Source organism: Spermophilus citellus, assembly GCF_964194105.1.
Source record: "Spermophilus citellus genome assembly, chromosome: 9".
NCBI lineage: Eukaryota > Metazoa > Chordata > Mammalia > Rodentia > Sciuridae > Spermophilus > Spermophilus citellus.
Window position 1 is genome coordinate 62,646,711 of NC_138191.1, and position 19,452 is coordinate 62,666,162.

Sequence of the window (19,452 nt, forward strand, 5' to 3'; positions counted from 1 at the left end):
CAGTTGTAAATTGTCATTATACAAAATACATGTATGAAGATGTGAATTTGGTGTCAGCATACCTTATATACGATCAGAGATATGATAAATTGTGATATAAAGGTGTATTAAGAATTGTAATGCAAAAAATAATAAGAGAGCTCATATATAATGGCAAAAAATAAATATTAAAAAAAATTGTCCTACCTCACTACTGTCCTTGGGTTTCATTAATAGTTGCTAAGAGCAGCTCACAGGTCCCAGGGAAACACATTTAACAATTTATTATAAAGGACAGTATGCAGTACAGATGAACCGCTAGATGTGAGATACATATAGGGTGAGGCATATGGAGACAGCACAGATTCCATTCATTCCTTGGGTGCTCTGCCCTCCAAGAACCTTTATGTGTTTTGGCTACCTAGAAGGCCTGTGTGCCTTTTGGGGTTTTTATGGTAGCTTCCTCAAGTAGGCATGATTGATGATATAATTGGTCATTAGTATCCACTCAATCCCTAGCACCTCCTGGAGGGTATGGGGGTGGGATCCTGAAAGTTCCAACCCTTTTATCACCTGGTTGGTTCCCCTAGCAACCAGCCTCCATTTTGAGGCTATCCAGGCACCTGCCAAGAATGATCTTGTTAAAATATATGATTCCATCAGGAAATTACAAAGTTCTTACTGGCAAATACATTATTGGATATGATATTTTATTGTTTAAGATGTTTGAGAAAGGAGGATGATTGCTCGTGTGCAAAACACTCAAGAAAAATAGGAGTGATGTGAATTTTAAATTTTGCCAAAATATATTTTGCCTTAAATTGTGACAAAACCACACACCCCAAAAGCTGGGCACAATGGTGCATACTTGTAATCCTAGCTATTCAGAGGATCACAAATTTGATGCCAGCCTGGGCAACATGGTCAGAACTGTCTCAAATATAAAATAACGTTTTTTAAAGAACTGGGAATGTAGCTCAGTGGTAGAGTGCTTGCCCAGCACAATCCACAGCCTGAATTAATTCCCAGGACCACACACACACACACACACACACACACAAAAAAAAAAAAAAAAAAAAAAAACAGAAAATGGGGCTTTTAGAGACCTTAGAAAGGCTTGTTTGTGGGCTGGGGATGTGGCTCAAGCGGTAGCGCGCTCGTCTGGCATGCGTGCGGCCCTGGTTCGATCCTCAGCACCACATACTAACAAAGATGTTGTGTCCGCCGAAAACTAAAAAATAAATATTAAAAATTCTCTCTATCTCTCTCTCTAAAAAAAAAAAAATCACATAAGCATTATTTAAAAAAAAAAAAAAAAGGCTTGTTTGTTCTATACTGATCAAAAAGGCATATCTAGGAGGGAAGGTTACAGATACGAGCTTCCAGGTACGGTAGGACACTTATGTTGAACACTTTCCTGAGGTTTTCAAGCAGGCTTGGTTAACCTAATTCCTCTGTGATTTCCCTGGATGACCTAACTACATCTGTGGTTCCTTCCCACTTGATAGCTTTGAGAAAACAGAAAACTCAACAATGGACCTTGAACTTTCAACTTCCTCCTAATATTTTACCCAGAAAATATTATCAGGTATGTAATCAACTTCTGTTTTAATTTGCTAAGGTGGGGAGTTTCCACTTTTTAGTGCACAATAGGAGATTGGGTTTGGGCCCTAACACCAACATTTTAGCTGTGACTTTATTATAATTTTCTGCAGATATCAAACCTGCACACTGGAATGGTGATTATTCAATAACTAAGACCTTTTTAAGGTAATCTACTACACAGATATCAAACTGTAGGCCTGGGCTTTTCTGGAGGACTGCAGGAGCAGCTCCAGAAAGAGGACAAACGGGTCCCATTACCTGCTATTCTGTCTTGTGTTGGACTAATCCTGAAGATTTTTTTTTAAAAGATTACAAATGAGCTGGGTGTGGTGGCACATGCCTATAACTGCAATGACTGAGACCCAGGGATCACAAGTTCAAGGCCAGCCTTAGCAACTTAGACCCTAAGCAACTAAACAAGACCCAGTCTCAAAATAAAAAATAAAAACAGGCTGGGGATGTAGCTCAGTGGTTAAATACCCCTCAGTTCAACTCCTAGTTTAAAAAAAAAAGGGTTAAAAATGATTCATCAAGTATAACCCCTTAATTTCCAAGGTCTGAGGTCACTTCACTAGTTAGTTAGAAGGAAGACTAGTCTTGTCCTTAGGTGCTATTTTTCAAGATGCGTGTAACTTTCAAGAGACAACACAAATGTGGAAGTTGTCTTTAGATTAGGGAGGACTAAGTCTAAGGGATGAATATCATGGAGGTTGTCAGAGGGACACCTGTGTTATGCTGAAGTCCAAAGGCAATTCATAGCAACTCTAATCTTAGGCTGGCTCTTAGTCACAAATTTTAATATTTTGTTATTCTAAAATATTTTTGTATAGAGGAAAGCAGAACATTAATTCATTCTCCATTTTATAGACTGTAAATACAAAATACAGAGGTGAGCCAGGTTTAGTGGTGCACACCTGTGATCCCATTGACTCAGGAGGCTGAGGCAGGAGGATCACAAGTTCAAGGCCAACCTCAGCAATTTAGGGATACCCTATCTCAAAAAAAGGGCCAGGGATGTAGCTCAGTGGTAAAACACTCCTGGATTCAAACCCCAGTACAGGGGGGAAAAAAAGATACAGAAGATGAATAAGACTTGCCCTTGGCCTGCAGTGATGCAATGACACAAGTGTAAGATCCAGGTATATACAGGGCCATGGAGGAGGAAACACTAGTCTGCTTGTATGGAAAGAGCAGGGCAAAAAGTGGAAAAATAGACTTACAGGAAGAAATGGAACAGGCCTTTGAAAGATAAGTGGAATCACATTGTGGGCAAATGTTCTTGCAGCATGGTCAGATTATGGCCCCTCCTGGTCCACACATAGTAGTCCCAATTTTTGGTTTCTGCCACATAAAGAATGCTTATTAATCCCTTTCCGGTTGGTCTCTTAACGGCCATACCCTAGCTTAGGCCTCTATCACCTATTGCTAAGGCAGCTCCCAGTGGGTGCTTCTGTTTTTGGCATTGCACCCCCGCACCCATCCATTTTCCACATGGCAGAGTGATCTCACCTCCCAACTGAAGATGCTTCAGTGGTTATGAGAAGGAAGTTATGGATTAGGAATGTGTTGAAACAGTGCACTTGCACAGGTCCTTTTTAAGGCTCTGAATTTTGTAGCCATCAATGCAAAATCATGGAATTTTAAGAGAGGGCCCCTAAATTTCTGTATACCTTGGGCTCCACAAAACCTAGAACTGTTTCTATGATTCATAACCTTACTAAGCAGTGCTTATGGGCCTGGGCCAATATCCCTTTTTTTCCTAAGTCAACCCAACTACCCCACTGATTGTAGTTTATACATTTATCTAGCTACAGTGAAGCTTCATTTCCTCAAAATTGCCATTTTCTGTCATCTGTGGGCAAACCCAAATATTCCTCATTCTCTTAGGACCTCCCTGGCCTCCTCTTTACCTGGCTAACTCTTAATCTAAGTGACAATATTAATACCTATAATCTCCAGGAAGTCTTCATTGACTCCCAGCCAAGGTATAAGTACTTCATGACATTGGAATGCCATTGTCAAGGGGCTGCCATGTACCTCTGGTGGATTGCAGAATCCATGGAGGTGGTGATTTGACTTTCTTGGCTTATTTGCACTCAGCATAATGCCTAGTGACCAATAATTAAAAATCAATAAGTATTTGTTCAATGAAAATCAATCTTTCTACTGTTCTCTCTCTCTGTGTGTGTGAGTGTATGTGTGTGTGTTTGTGTTACTGGAGATTGAACCCGGGGTGCTCTACCACTGAACTAAATCTGCACACACACACACACACACACACACACCCTTTTTGAATTTTAATATTTTGAGACAGGGTCTTGCTAATTTGTGGAGGCTAGCCTTGACCTTGTGATTCTCTTGAATCCATTTTCTGAGTGGCTGGAATTAACAAGTGTGCTCCACATCCTTCTACTTTTGATATAAAATTTAACTGTACATAGAGTTCTTTAAAGTTCAGAATTCTGGAAAAAACAACAACAACAAAAAAAATTAGGCAGAACAAGAAGGAACAATGGCAACTTTCAGAATGATTTACAGATTCTGAAGTCAATCTATAGAATATAGTGTAATTATTACAACTTGTAAATATATGTTAAAACATTGAGAAAATATTGCAGATAACATTCCAAAGAGAAACAGAATGAAAAACTTACAGCCCCCAAAAGGGTTTATAAGAAAATGGAGAACTAGCCTGTAATGTGCCTCCAAAAAGTCACTAAATCTTGATTATAATTCTACATGCATGAGATGAAGGAGATGAACTAGATCATAAACATCAGGAACACTTAGTGGCAAATAGTTTGGATGGACTCGTTCAAATTCTAGTCCAACCTCCATCTAGAATTCTTTCCTGAACAGTAAAGGCTGGAAAGAAAAAAATCTTAAGACTCTTGCAGCTACATTTTTGGATGTAATTTAAGTACTTACCAATTAGATGCACTCATAGGACATTAGAATTAAAATGGGAGTTAAGTGGAAGGCCACACGGCAGCCCCTGGATTCTCCAGGCAACTGCCACATTGTGTGGTCTGAGCAGCTTCTTCTCTACCCAATCCTGCAGTGGGCTTTGGTGTCAGTCTGAGAAATTCCATCTGCAGCCTGTTTCTTCAAGTCTCCCATGATTATGCTAGTTAATAAATACCCAGAACTAAGTTCTTTTGAGAGAAAATTCTGTCTTCTGCAACTCTTAAGAGGGATAAGGCAGGTCATGAGTGTTATAGAGATTGAAGTTCCAGAGAAACCTATTATGCAGAAACCATCATTATTTCCATTTTACAGATGAGACACATTGAGGTGCAGGGAATAACCTGTACAGGACATATGATTTGACCCATTATCCTATACTGCTGCCAATTAGACAACCTGAACAAGTGATTGCATATCTGAAGTTCTGACCTGAGCCCTAGGGTTTATATGGTCATATAAAATTATGCATCAATGCCTGGAAGAAATTTGAGGTCTTAATATTCCCAGAGTCAGCTTCAGGTTATTTCAGACATAGGATGGATTCAACATGCCTGAAGGACCTGTGCGCCTAGACTAGTGGTCTTGGAACCATCACATACTACAAGTTTGCACTCTTTTTGGTAGTTATTTAATAAAGCTGTAATGATATTATGCCTTGAGCAGGAGGGAACAAATGGGTTTGTGTGGTCACTGCAGGTACATAGTTTTGAAAATAAAAAAACCTAATTTCGTTTTCCATGAGGAGTCATTTTTTTAAATCATGAAGCTCTTAGAACAAGGAATATACCAATAAACAAACAGATGATGGACAGTGATCCTTTTAGCATTTTCTAAAAGGGTAAAATAGAAAGGGGCTCTAGTAGTGTGCAGTCTGGAAGTTTATACCTAAGTTTCAGTTTTGTTAGGGTTCCATTTGTTTTCAAACTGTTTATGGAGCAAGTACTCTGTGTTGTTTAACAAAGGATATACTAATGCAGTTATACTTTTCCTTTTGAAATTATGGATGACCATCTAATCTTTCATTGAACACAATAATATTAATAGTGTGATGATTATCAACTTAGGTAGAGTCATGGCTTTCCCACAAAGTTGACTTTGTATAAATTATGTCTTTTATTTTTTTTTTAATTGAGTGAGAATATTCAGAGTATTTTATTTGGGTGACTGTTAAGATCCAATAAGACAATGCAGAATACCAGGTTTAAAACTAAATGATTTCTACTACCTGATGAAAGCTACTGCTATTTATTGAATACTTATGTGTCAAAGTGCTGTGCACTGGACATCTGAGATGAATAAAAGCGGAGAACAAAGAAAAAAAACTTAACACAATATAATAAAAGGAGTCTGATATAGGTTATGGTGGGGTACAAATGAGTACTTGGTTAACTCTATGTTGGAGGAGACCAAGTCAGATTTTTACTGGTTAGAATCTGGACAGATGATTAGCAGCGAAGGCCATCAGGCTTACCCTATTTCTGAGAGAAGGGAAAATGAGCATCATGAACCAAACCTGAAGGCCCCATACTGCATGGATTGTGTGGAACTGCAGGTAGGCCTATGGCCCTCTTCACTGGCTCCTTCCCATGCAAGTGCAAACACACTGAAATCTCTTCCATGTCCTAAACTCCCCAAACCCTGGCACTTTCTTGCTTTTCTAGAAAGATTCCCTCTTTCCCACCATAAAATGTCACAGGTTCATTTTAACTCTCAGCACACCAGTAGAACTGCTCTCACTATCATTTCATGACAGCTGGTTGCCTAAACCATGTAGAAATGTCTGAGACTTCTTAACCATTTAGTGATATTTCCATATTATTGTCCATTTTGTTTTTGTTTGAGACTCCAAAGTCAGGAAAAATCTTGATGTGTTTACAGAATAGTGAGATCATTTTGGCAGGATGACAGTGGGAGGGACAGCACTGAAAGATGAGACTGAGAAGTAGGCTGGACTACATCGTGCTTCAAGAGCCGAGACAAAAACTTGATATTTTACAGTGAAAGAGGTGAGAAATCAATGAAGGGTTCACATGTTTTAAAGATTGCTCTAAGTGTTGAATGGCGAATAGACTATGGATGAACAGAGTGAAAGCTGGAAGAGCAGAGAGGAGGATTTTAGGCAGAGGTAAGCGATGGTGACCACTTCCATTACAGTGGTAATGGGAAGGGCAGCGGGAAGAGGGAGTTAACACTGCAGGGACCACGTTACATTCACCTGTCACTGGGCCATCCATGTGCACACGTGGAAATATCAATTTAATAAGTAGTTAAATACATGTGCCTCAATTTCCTGGAAGGGTTGTGACTGTAGGAAAAACAGTGACACAAGAATGGTGTTTTGAGTCTTCAGGCTACAGCAAGGATGCTGATAGCAAAAGGATTGGAAAAGAGCCCTGGGGCAAACCATCTAGAAACCAACAGAATGTGCCATGTGGCAGAATGCACAGATGTCACACATCAGACCTCCCTACCTTTGATACTAATAAAACTCACACATACATATGCACCAAAGATTCTGTGTCCTTATTCTTGTAGCTAATTTTAGGCTAGTGGGATAAGGGTGCAAGGGAGCAACTTTTGAATCATTCCAGTGTGGGAAAAGGGTATGTCCTATGTTTCCTTGTTGTAATGAGAATGCACAATCTTGAACAATCTGGGACTATGCAGATCATGGAATACAGGAATGGCAAAGCAGCAAGCTAAAAGGAGTCTGGTTCCCAAATAATCTTGTGGTAAGAGCAGCCACATCCATCTCTCCTTTATTCAAACTGTTATGTATTCGATCTCTGTTACACATAGCAGAACTTATATTCAAATTCAGTGTAATTATTCAATGAGCTGATAAAGATATATGAACCTGCAAAGCTGAGGACCAAACTTAATCTCTGGGAACCTTACAACATGCCCATGTCCACAGTACTAAGTGACCTTATATTTGATCCATCCTAATTAGACACAAGTAACTCAAGGGAGTGGTCAGGCAGGAGAATCTCTGTGAAAAGGATAAACAGCTAGAATTGTGGTGCCATTTATTTTCTCTGGTGTAGCAGAGAAAGCAAGGGGCAAGGTGTCACAGTTTTGGCTTTGCCACTTAGCAGCTGTGTGAGCAGGGCTACTTTCACTCTACCAACTTCACATGAGTACTCAAGAGGGATGAAAGAGGTGATGTGAGACAATTCAATCACAAAATATTACCACTGTACTTCTAAAATGGGGGAACTTTGGAAATACTGTCACAAGTGGGTTCAGAGAAATTAACACAGAATGAGAGGAAAGTGAGAAAATATACATAAGAGTACAAAGGGGAAAACCAGCAAGGTCTAAGAAGTCAGAAAAAGTAGGAAGACTTGAACTAGAAAGCCTGAAGATAAGGGAGAGATCGTGATGTCCAGGACGTCTGGTTCTTTGCTTATGGTTCATGTCTGGGGGAGTCAGTGTTGATATCTGAAGGGAAGAGGGGTATTTTACAGACTACATCACATAATTATATTACTTTAACAATACTTAGCAGGCACCTAATTTACACAAATGGTTTGGCATGCAGATGCACAGGAGAAATAATTTAATGGTGTAACCAATCTCACCTCTTATTGTGCTCTCCTCTCTTATAAAGAGCACAACAAGAAAGCTGTGTCTACTCTCCCTTGGTTGGTCTTGATTTTTGCATTGTTTTTTGATGTGCATGTCACTGTACTGAGTCTAGTACTTAACATTATCATTGGTAACACATTGTAAGAAAAGGAGCTTTTCAAATTTTAAACTTCCTGACAAGAAAATCAAGTCAACTGTATTTTTATAGGAGAGAATTAAGGTATTTTCAAGAAAATTATATGTAATTTTTGTTACTTAATTTTAAATGTTTTATTGCATAAGATTAAACTGAACTTTAGTTTATATGCAAATTCAAACATGGTGAACTACTCCAAATGATGCTGAATTAAGGAAGTGTTACTTTATGTTTTTTTCCTGGTCTCTTGACACTGATTGCTTCAAAAATGAAGTGTTTATAGTTTACATAGAAACATTAGTGCATTAATTTGATTATTATGATTTTTAGCTCTCATGCTGACTTCAGCAAGAATAAATGTGACTATTTATATCTATATCATAGTTTAGATAGCTAATAAGGACAGTCTTGTCTATTTCCTGGAAAGAAAATGGACTTACCATTCAGTGAGTAGCTTTCCTTCTTTCAGTAACTATTTTCCCCAGTACTAAGGGTCTTCACATGCTAGGTAAGTGTACTACCACCGAGCTATACCCCCAGCCCTTTTTATATTATTCTGAGACAAGATCTCACTAAGTTGTTCAAGCTGGCCTTTCTTGGGATCCCTACTCCCTATTTCAGTAGCTGGTATTACAAGCACACCAGCACACCCAGCTTTATAGTCCCTTTAAATAAATAAAAAGAATGCTGAAATCCAAATTATCATTTTTATCGTTTTAGCAACAAAGTCATCTACGTACACAATTTCCATATAAGCATATTACAAATGTGAAACTTTGGATTTTAGATATATCAAATGACTTTTAAAACTTTAATCCTATTAATTTATTGAGACTGTTTTCTGGACAGATCAGGAGCATCAGTATCCCCTGGAAACTTATCACAAATTCTTTGGCCCCATCTACTAAATCAGAACCTGGAGTGAAGTCCATGTGTTTTAACAAGTTCTGTAAGTGATTCTCATACATGAAGTTTGAGAACCACTAGAGAAATTAAGAACTTACCTCACTGCAGTGAAATCAATTAGCGTGGTTATTTGAATGGAGAGATGAATTTAGCAGAGGTTGAGGTTTTAAGGGGGTTGTACAATGAAATACAAGGAGCAGAGAACTGAGGATATATGATTAAAATAAGCTGGAAAAAGAGAAGATTCAAGGTTTGGGAGAATATTTGTTATTAATAATATTGAAGACTAGTGAAATTGGCAAATGAAAGCTTAAAATACTAGCAATGTCTTCTGTACTCCACCATATAATTTTCTGCCTTCCCAGCAAATAGGCACTGTCTTGATTTTTAATATTCCCTTGCTTACCAAAGTGGTAGGGAACATTGTTTTAGGCTTAGTTTTAAACTTCTTAAAAATATCATGCTGTATTGTAATTTTATTTAGGTTCTTTTACAATTTTGTTCCTCTGTGTTGTTTCCTATAGCTGCAGCTATTTTTTATTGCTCATTAATACTTTCTGGTGTAAATATGCCTTATTTTATTGAACGATTCTCTTCCATTCATTAGAGTTTGGGTTTTTCTCAATTCTTGCTATTACAAACAGTACTATGAACATCTTGGTTCATGATGCTTGGGGGACATTATAACAACTTCTTGGGGATACAATACCTAAGTGGAATTACCGGGTACTGAAATACGTATAAGGTCAAGGTTAACAAAATGATACCTAGTGCTTTTCCACACTGGTTATTTTTTTATACTCCTCATAGCAATTTTAAGGAAATCTACTGTTCTGTTCCATCTCTACCACTTGATATGGCTAGAATTTTAAATGATTTTTTGCCAATTCAATGGGTGCAAAATTGCTTCTCCATGTGGTCTTGACTCAAATTTTCTGACTACTGTAGTTTTGGGCATGTTTACTCTTCAAGCGGCACATCTGTGTCTGTGACCTTTTCTATTTTTCTTTTCCTCATTTTTTAAAAATATGTTAGGCATTCTTCTCTATACACATAATGGGAATTCTTTTCTTCCAGTATGTGACTTTTAACTTTATGGTTAAAAAGTCATTTGATAAACAGACTTAGTTTATCTTATTAATCATCTTCCCTGAATTTTAATACTTTCTTCTATGTACGAATACTCAATGCTTTAAGTTTTGCTTTGGACACTTAATCAGTTTTCATGTATGGTGTAACAAATTCAATTTAATTTTCCATTTCCATACTGATAAAACAATCTTCTCCCTTTTTAAAAGCTAGGTATGGGGCTGGGGATGTGGCTCAAGCGGTAGCGCGCTCGCCTGGCATGCGTGTGGCCCGGGTTCGATCCTCAGCACCACATACAAACAACGATGTTGTGTCCACCAATAACTAAAAAAAAAATAAATATTAAAAATTCTCTCTCTCTCTCCATCACTCTAAAAAAAAAAAAAGCTAGGTATGCACACTTTCTTCTCTACTGTCACTTTTTATACATATGAATGTTCCAGATAAATATGGGTCTGTTCCTTGATTCTCTACTGTCCAACACGTAATGGGCACCAGTAATAGTAATTGCTACACATTTATAAGTCTTGGTATCAAGCAGGTAAAATGCCCTTCTCTCTTTCCTTCTTGAGAAATTTCCTATTATTCATTGACAAGTCTCAATTCTTTGCTCTTCTTTCAATCTTAAGATGAATTTGTAAAGTTCCACAAAAATTTATTGGGATTCTGATTGGAGCTGCATAGAATCCAAATGGCAATTTGAGGAAAACTGACATCATATTATAAAATGGGTTATTTCTACACTTTCTTTGATGACTCCTAGTAAAGATTTTTTTCTTACAGGTCTTGAATATCTTTTGTTAGATTTATCTATAGGTAAGTTAGTTTTGTTGCTATTATAAAAGTTGTGTTTAAAAAATGTTTATGGATGATGATGGTAATACGAACAAAAACAAAACTATTGTATGTTCATATGTAACAGTGAATCTCACTTTATGTATATCTACACAGCACTAGTTAAAATAAACTATAAATAAATAAAAGATGACCAGTAAAGGGAAAAAGGGAGGGAAGCAGGAAGTAAAGGACAAGTACTGGGGACTATAGTGGAACAAATTATATTCTATATTTACATGATTATGTCAAAAAGTTTTTATAGTACTTTGTATTCTAGTTGTTTGATGATGGTACCACAGACAAGCACCAATTTTGATGTCACCAATTTAGCAGCATTTTGGATAAATTATTAGAGCCATTTGCTTTCCTCTTTTGAATCCTATACCATTTAGGATAGCATAATACAATACTGAAAACAAACAGGAATGAGTGGGGTGCAGTGATGCATGCCTATAATCACACTGGCTCAGGAGACTGAGGCAGGAAGATTGCAAATTCAAAGCCAGCCTCAGCAACTTAGTCTCTAAATAAAATACAAAAAAAAAAAAAAAGTACAGGCATCTTAGTCCTATTCCCAGTTTCAAAGGGAAGGCTTTCAACGTTTTCTCTTACAGGATGTCATGGTTTTATTGTTTGTGCTTTGTTTTTGTTTTAATATGGACACAACTTCTCAGATTAAGAAAACTTGTTTTTAAAAAATCAGGAATGAGATCAGTTTTATCTTAATCTATTACGTTTTTTTCCAACTTATTAACATGTTGAATTACATGAGAGCTCCTAATACGAAGCCAATCTTGCATTCCTGGAATAAACCCACTTTGCTAGTCAAAAAGTATCTTTTTCATAATGAATCTGATCTGGTAGTATTTTATCTAGTATATTTACATGTAATGTACTGTCCTTATTTATTTTATGTCTAGATTATGCTGATTTCCCAGTACAAGTTGAGAAATATTTTTGCTTTTTATTTCAGAAACTTGCTATGAGGTTAAACTCTTCCTTGAAAATTTGGAAGAATTTACTTGTATAACATTATGACCCAGTGTTTCCTTTAAAGAACATTAAACTTCTTTTGGGGTGGGGGGGGCATGTGGTGATCAAAATTAGGACTTTGTACATGTTAGACAAGTGTTCTACCTTCAGTCCTAAACTTCATTCATTTAGCAATTACGAGCTTACTTAGTCTTAAAATATCTTCTGGATTAGTATTCTATGTTATATTCCCTCAAGGAATATCTCCACTGTTTTTTTCAAATTTATTTACATGATAGTTGTTTTTACTTTAAAAAATTTTTGTTGTATCTGTATTTTCAACAGTGTTTATGCCTTTTCTCATTGTTCTTTTTTTTTTCTTTTCAATAATACATGATAGGAGAATCCATTTTGATACAATTATACAAGCATGGAATACGTCTCATTGTTCTTTGTTTGCATTCTTAAAAAGCTTATCTTTTTCATTATTTTTATTTGGGGCATTAAGTTTTTTTATGTTGTTCTAATTTTAGCTGAACAATTTGATAAGAATTTTAACCTTCCTTTGTCTAATAAGTATTTTGGTTTACAAAGTTTCCTGGAAATACTATTTTGGTTGCATCCCTGAAGTTCTGGAATGTAGTGTTTTCAGTTATTCAGTTCTTAATATTTAATTGCTACTATGATTTCTTCCTTTGATTCATCACTATTTTTTTTTTAGTTGTCAATGGACTTTATTATCTTTAAGCATTGCTTAGAATTGAACCCAGTGCCTCACACATGCCAGGCAAGTACTCTACCATTGAGCTTCCACCCAGCTCCCCATTTTTTCAAACATTTCAAATATAAAAACTATACATATATATGTATTTATACATACATACACATACGCGCACGAGCGCGCGCACGCACACACACACACAATCTTTTTTTCTAACCACTTAGACAATGTAATTTAATTATATTTTGTAATTTGTCTTATGGCTTAATTTTTATAAGTGTTCTATGTGTGCTTGTAAAAAATGTGGAATTCTTTTAATTACCGGATATAGAATTCATATATATCTACTGGATCAAGCTTACTATTTTGTTCAATATTCTATATATTTATTGATTTCAAAAGGGCTAATGAGGGGCTGGGCATGTAGTTCAGTGGACAAGTAAGTACTTGGCTAATATGTGCGAGGCCCTGGGTTCAACCTCTAGCACTGTAAAAACAAACTAAAAAAATTTAAACCTATCAAAAATGAAACTGAATTGAAATCTTCTACTATGGTAAATATTTGTTAATTTCTTCAATATCTCCAAAAATCCTTGCTTCATATATTTACAGACTTATTTAATTAGGTACCCACACACTTAGAATTACATTTTTGGTGAATCTAATATTTATTCACTATGTAGAAATCCACCACTCTTGGTGATATTTATTTTCTTGTGGTAGGTCTAAAACCTATTTTGCTTGATGTTAGGTGGTGTTACTATATATAGCTTTAGCTCGAGTGTTTTTTGTATCAATTTCAAAAATCTAATCTGATAAATGCTGCTTTTAAACTAATGAGTTTGCTCTATTTACATTTTTTGTGATTTATTGGAAATTATTTGTTTTTAGTTTATAATTAATATGCGTAAATAAGCCTAATAATGTCACCTTGACATACCAACAATAAAATCTACAGACTGCTTTAGATCTAATCCTATTTTTTTTAACTGCTGTCTAGAACATGTAGACTTTAAACAAAACCCAACAATCCCTTTATTTACTTAGATTTTCTTAGGTATTTATCATTTTATAAACTTTTTAAAAAATCTATTGTCCTTCTGGGATTATTTATTTACCTTCTTCCTGAAGCACATTCTTTATAAATTCACTACAGTAACATTCACAACAGTAGATCCTCCTTAATAAATATTGTTTGCTCTCATTCTTAAGGAGCAATCTTAATTTCTACATAATTCTAGATTGATATTTACTTTCTAATATGTTTAACATTCTTTTCTCCTGGATTTCTATTCCACCTTTCAGATTTCTTAATCTCCATTTTATATTCCTATCTCTTTATCTTTTTGAGATTGAGTTTTTAGATATATCTTCCAATTCTCTAGTTATCTCTTCAGCTCTCTTAACTACTGTTTAACTTGGGTTTAAATTGAACAGTAACATTTTCCAGTTTTGGATTTCACACATTTCTAAATTTCTTTCTACATGTTGATACTGGTAATAATTTTAAGTATACAAACATTTTATTATCATATTTTATTTTAGCACAGAATAAAAGTTCTGTTGCTACTGCAAGATTTATTGCTATAGAAATCCATCCTTGGTAATCCTACTACTTCCAAGTGCCTACATTTCTAAAACTAGCTCCATGCCATTCTGTCTACTGTCGTCTCCAATTTCCTGCTGCTTTGGTCTCCTGTTTTGACTTGAGCAGCTCCTAGCCCCAACCTCTCAGTGTTCCTAAATTGTTTGCTTGGGCACTCTCACCCTAAATTTTGGGTGCTGAGCTCTAGTGTGTCCAGACCCCTGCTTAAGGATGTTTGCTTGTTATGCGGCAAAGGATTGACAGAGACCATGCTTACCTTCAATGAGACCTGCAATGCCTCAAATTATAAATCTTATTAAAGTAGAAGTATTGGAGAAGGACTAAGTACTTAGTAATGATACTAGAAATATAAAATTAAGCAAGAATTTTAACAGGTTTAGAAATTATCTAAATACCTCTAATTTTATATTAGTCTATATAGTATTTACTTATTTCTCACAATGATTTTAAAGTCTCTATCCATCATACTAATATATAAAGCTAGTATCTTCAAGAAATACTATATGTATAAAGATGACTGGAAGAGAAGTGTGAATTCTAAAGTTAATATTATAATCCATGGATTGGCATTTGCTCCTTTAGGATTCTCTTAATCCATCCTTTCATTGCTCTGGAAAAATGAATAGTACCTGCAAAAATTGTTACATTTTAATTTATAAGGCTACTTTTACCAACTTAACATACAATAGCAACTTCCCAATTATGCCCTCACTTTTTATTACAGGAAGAACATGGATCCTTTAATATTTCTAAAGTATTCCATTTGTAAATTTTTAATAAGGTGACCTTAAAAAGGCTAGTGTTCTGTTTTACTCAGATTAGTTTTCTGTTTATTCATATGCCTATCTTCTGAAAAGCCAGGTCCCAAATTAAATTAAACCCAAACAAGAGAAAAGTACATAGAATGCCTCTGCTTGTTTTATAATATTAATACCTGCTGCTCTTTATTTTGAATACTTTGTTGCCTTATTTCCTTCCATCTTCCTATCATCAGTGGACAGCCAGTGGGCTTTCCATAAATACCCACTGAATGGTAGATGGTAATGATTTCACAAGAATACAATTCAAAATTTCCCCATTATCCCAGGTGAAGTAGACAATTTGCTATGAATTTGCATGGTTTTAGCCTTCCCCAGAACAAAAGTACCTTTAAGAAGGCCAACTTATATTAGTTTTTGAGAGCTTGAATATATTAAAACATGCATATTTTAATCACTAGGATATTTCTAAAAGAAAATAATACTTAAAACCAAAGTTACAAATTTCATTCTATTTAAACTTTAATTTGTGCATTTGTGGTAATTTATGACTGCAAAACACTTTTTTCTTAGAATGACATAAAGGCACAATTCATCAGAATGCATAGTGTACCATTCAAAAATATCTTAGTTTTCTTACAAAGTGCTTGAGCAGTCACATACACATACAGTAATAGCAAAATATATTTACATTCTTAAAAATTTTAAATCTAAAATATATATATATATATATTTAAAACTACAGAAAAAATTAGTGCTTTCTTCAGCTTAATTGTGTGAATATACCCTGCCCTCTAATTTTTTTTTTAGTGATTGACTTCAATTAAAAAAATTCTTCTGTACACTGTGTAGTTATAAAATGCTGTCAGTTTTTAATGCTATAAGCCCATTTTAGACATTGCTTTCTATGCATAGTTGAGAACCAGCAAAGGTGAGCAGACTGTACCTCAAAAGTATTTAGTGTTTTATTGTAATGTTGTATTAATACTGTTTAAATTAGAGCCAGACAATTATGTTTAGTTCCTAATTAACTGGCATTTTAGAATAACTTTAAACAACATGGTTTACCTTTTTTTACAAGATTTTTCCCAAAAGATTTTGGGTAATAAGAATTATCCCTGGACAATTTTAATTGTTTTCAGAGTATAATAAAAACATGCCTACTAAGGCTGAAATACTTGTTTTAAGCTCAACTCTTCATAGTTCAGTACACTTTCATGTTTCTCACAAGATTTAAATTTGAACAATTCTTAAGAGATGAGCTCATTATGATTAAATGGCTAATTCAGTATGGTTAGTTAAAAACTTGCTATTCCTGAGGTATAATGACCCTAACATGCTAAGTACTGGATCAAAGATGTTGCTGTTGAACTAAGGAAAAACAATGAAGTAATGAGCTAGGAAGAAAAAAAAATTAAAAACAAAATAAAAAACCCCCAAACTTCACGTAAGTTCAAAGTCATGATTTGCAAAAAGATATACCATAAGATATAAAAAGCCACAAACGGATCCTCTGAAGAGTTGTAAAAAGCATTTGATCAAATTATTTTTGAGACTTTTGAGGTACAGCTTTAGTGTTATAATAACTTTTTTATAAAATATAGACTGTTTTATCAAAAATATTTATACATTCTGTTACAATATATTGCTTTTGCCCTCAGTAACTGCCAATATAAAAATCTGGATTCAGTGGCCTAAAATGTACAAATGCACTTAATGTAAATGCTGGAGTCTGAGGTGTCTGCTTGGCCACTGTACAAAAGTGATGAAGTGGTGAAATTAAATAATAAGCCTACAACACAGAATACATTACAACTTGCACATATACATGTTCACAGCATGTATACAATGATAATCCCTATGGTTTAACAAAGATATAGTTCCCTTCTACAGCAGACACAAGAACAAAGTTAGCTACGTTGATAAATGTAGAATGCGTTTCAAAAAAGGGGTAATCAGTTCACTGATTCTGGAAGAAGATATGACTGAACATAAACATAATGGATGTCTATTTGGGAATGCATGAAGGTAATACAGTATCTTGGTTCAGGGTGATTAAAAGTCTCCATTCTTAAAATTTTAAGTAAATGCCGATGTTCCTATTTCTTTAGCATTGTTTAATAAAAAACTGTTTGGCAAGTAGCTCTGTTGGAAAGCTATGAGGTTCTGTTACATGGTTGGTAAAGATAAGGCAATAAAATTTTTTCTCATGATAAATATAGGAAATTTACAAAAGAAGCCATCAATTCATTCTGTTTTCAAAAATCAAGCCACCAAGGGTATACAAACTACCATTACAGTTTTTGTTATTATAGTAATTTCTTTTTTTAAAAAAAATAAGAGCAGTTGCCTTAGTCAAACAGAATCATGCTTTATGTGAATGGTAATAGCATTCCAAGCCCTACTCTTTCCTTCTTGTAAAACAGTTAAGTGATCAATCTTCTTTCTACTTAAGGCAGACACAGGGCAAAGATAGGGACTATAAAAGAGTGGTTCTTTTTCTTTCTTTCTTTCTTTTTTTAAATAGATTATTGATCCAAAAGTATTCATCTGTGATGGATTTTCATGGCCAATGTTCATTAGGCCTAAACTCCGTGAAACTGGTTCCAGTGCTCAGATTTGTTGAAAAACAGTGAGAGGCCACTTTTCAAGAAGGTATTAAAATAGCACTTTTAAACAAATCTTCATGTGTTTTTTTAAAAAAACTCAGAAGCTACTGGTGGCACAGAGAGCAAATGAAGGGTTGCTATTTTTAAGAGGTCTTCTTGTGAGTCAGTCTGCTTGGTTTCACAGTGTCTAGTAACTTAACACCAATCAGCAATGTAGTCAAAATCTCTGAACATTTCTTGCTCCTCTTCTGAAAGTATCCTTGGTTCTCGAGGCGGAGTCAGAATAGGTGCTTCTGAGGTAAATTCATCATCGAAATTACTAACATCTTCTCGTCCTCTGATAGTAGGTACAAATGGTGGCTTTACTTTTTTGTCCATCAGAGCAACCCAATCAATTAGCTGGATCACAAAATATAAAATGACCAATTTAGTTTCCTATTCCTAATTACTCTAGTTTCATAAACATTTTTGAACTTTCATACTTACCCGGAAAAACGGGTGCTTCTTTACATCCTCTGCGTCTTTCTCCCCAGCTCCAAGGCGACGCTCAGGATTTCTTCTTAACAGCTAACGCAACATAAAATAAAAAAGTTAAAATACATTTATTGATTGGATTCTCATAACTTTCAGAGATTTAGATAATTTTTATTTGCATTTGTCTAACCCATGCAACATCTACAAACTAAATAACACAACTTCTAAAAATCAACTGGGAAATTTCCTTCAACATAAAAATACTCATACTCTTAATTTAATTCTTACCCTTCTCATTATGGAAATAGCTTCTGTAGATAAGAACCTTGGATACCTTACTTCATCATTTACAATACTGTCAAAAACCTCCTCTTCATCATCACCAGGAAAGGGAGACTATAAGAAATATTTTTAACTAAGTTAAAATGAGTTTCAACATAGTAAAATCTTATCTATTTAAAACATAATCAATATTTAGATAGTGAAAAAGAAAACAAAACCAAAAAAGTACCAAAAAATAAATAAATACAAAAGGACTATGAGAATTCACAATGAGTATGTTATATAATCTCTTACCTAGATTATATATCATATACTCTTTTTTCTTTTTTTCCTTACGATACTGAAGATTTTAACTCAGGGACACTCTACTACTGAACTACATTCCCAGCCCCCACCTTTCTTTGAGACAGGGCCTAAGATACCTAATAGGCCTTGAACTTGTGATCCTCCTGTCTTAGATTCCTGAATACTTACAGGCACACACCACCATGTTTGCCAACACAGGACTCTGTAAAAATTTGCTTATAGCATAAAACACTCTTTTTTCATTAATTTTATTCCATTCCATTTCACTCCATTCCACATCATTTCATTCATTTATTCAACTATCTGGCTAGTCATCTTTTAAGAGTGTCACTGAACAATGAGGAATATTTAGGTAAGAAACAATCCTTAAGAAGTTCAATTTTTGGAAAGGAAGAAGAAAATGAGTACCATAAACATGGTTAACAATGTTATAATGGAGGAAAATATAGTCGTGGAAGCACATCAAATATGGATGTACTTAAATAAATGATGGTGAAACACAATACAAGTATTAATCAGTAGGTATAATGACTGCAGTAAGAAGCAACTGCCAACAAAATTAGACTGAAAGGAATTTAAAAAACACAAATTTCCAGGGATATTTAATGTTACAA

General features: G+C 35.0%; 1 protein-coding gene across 2 annotated transcripts in view; it reads right to left on the reverse strand.

Moving 5' to 3' along the window:
• Positions 1–17,677: 17,677 nt before the first annotated feature.
• PKN2 (protein kinase N2) overlaps positions 17,678–19,452 on the reverse strand; it is a 130,111-nt gene continuing 128,336 nt past the window's right edge. For both annotated transcript variants that reach the window (XM_081305063.1, XM_081305062.1), the window contains 3 exons: positions 18,539–18,646; positions 18,263–18,343; positions 17,678–18,175 (listed from right to left, as the gene is read on the reverse strand). In XM_081305063.1, coding sequence (XP_081161189.1) covers positions 17,972–18,175; positions 18,263–18,343; positions 18,539–18,646 — 393 coding nt within the window. In that variant the 3' untranslated portion in view covers positions 17,678–17,971. The remainder of the gene's footprint in view (positions 18,176–18,262; positions 18,344–18,538; positions 18,647–19,452) is intronic.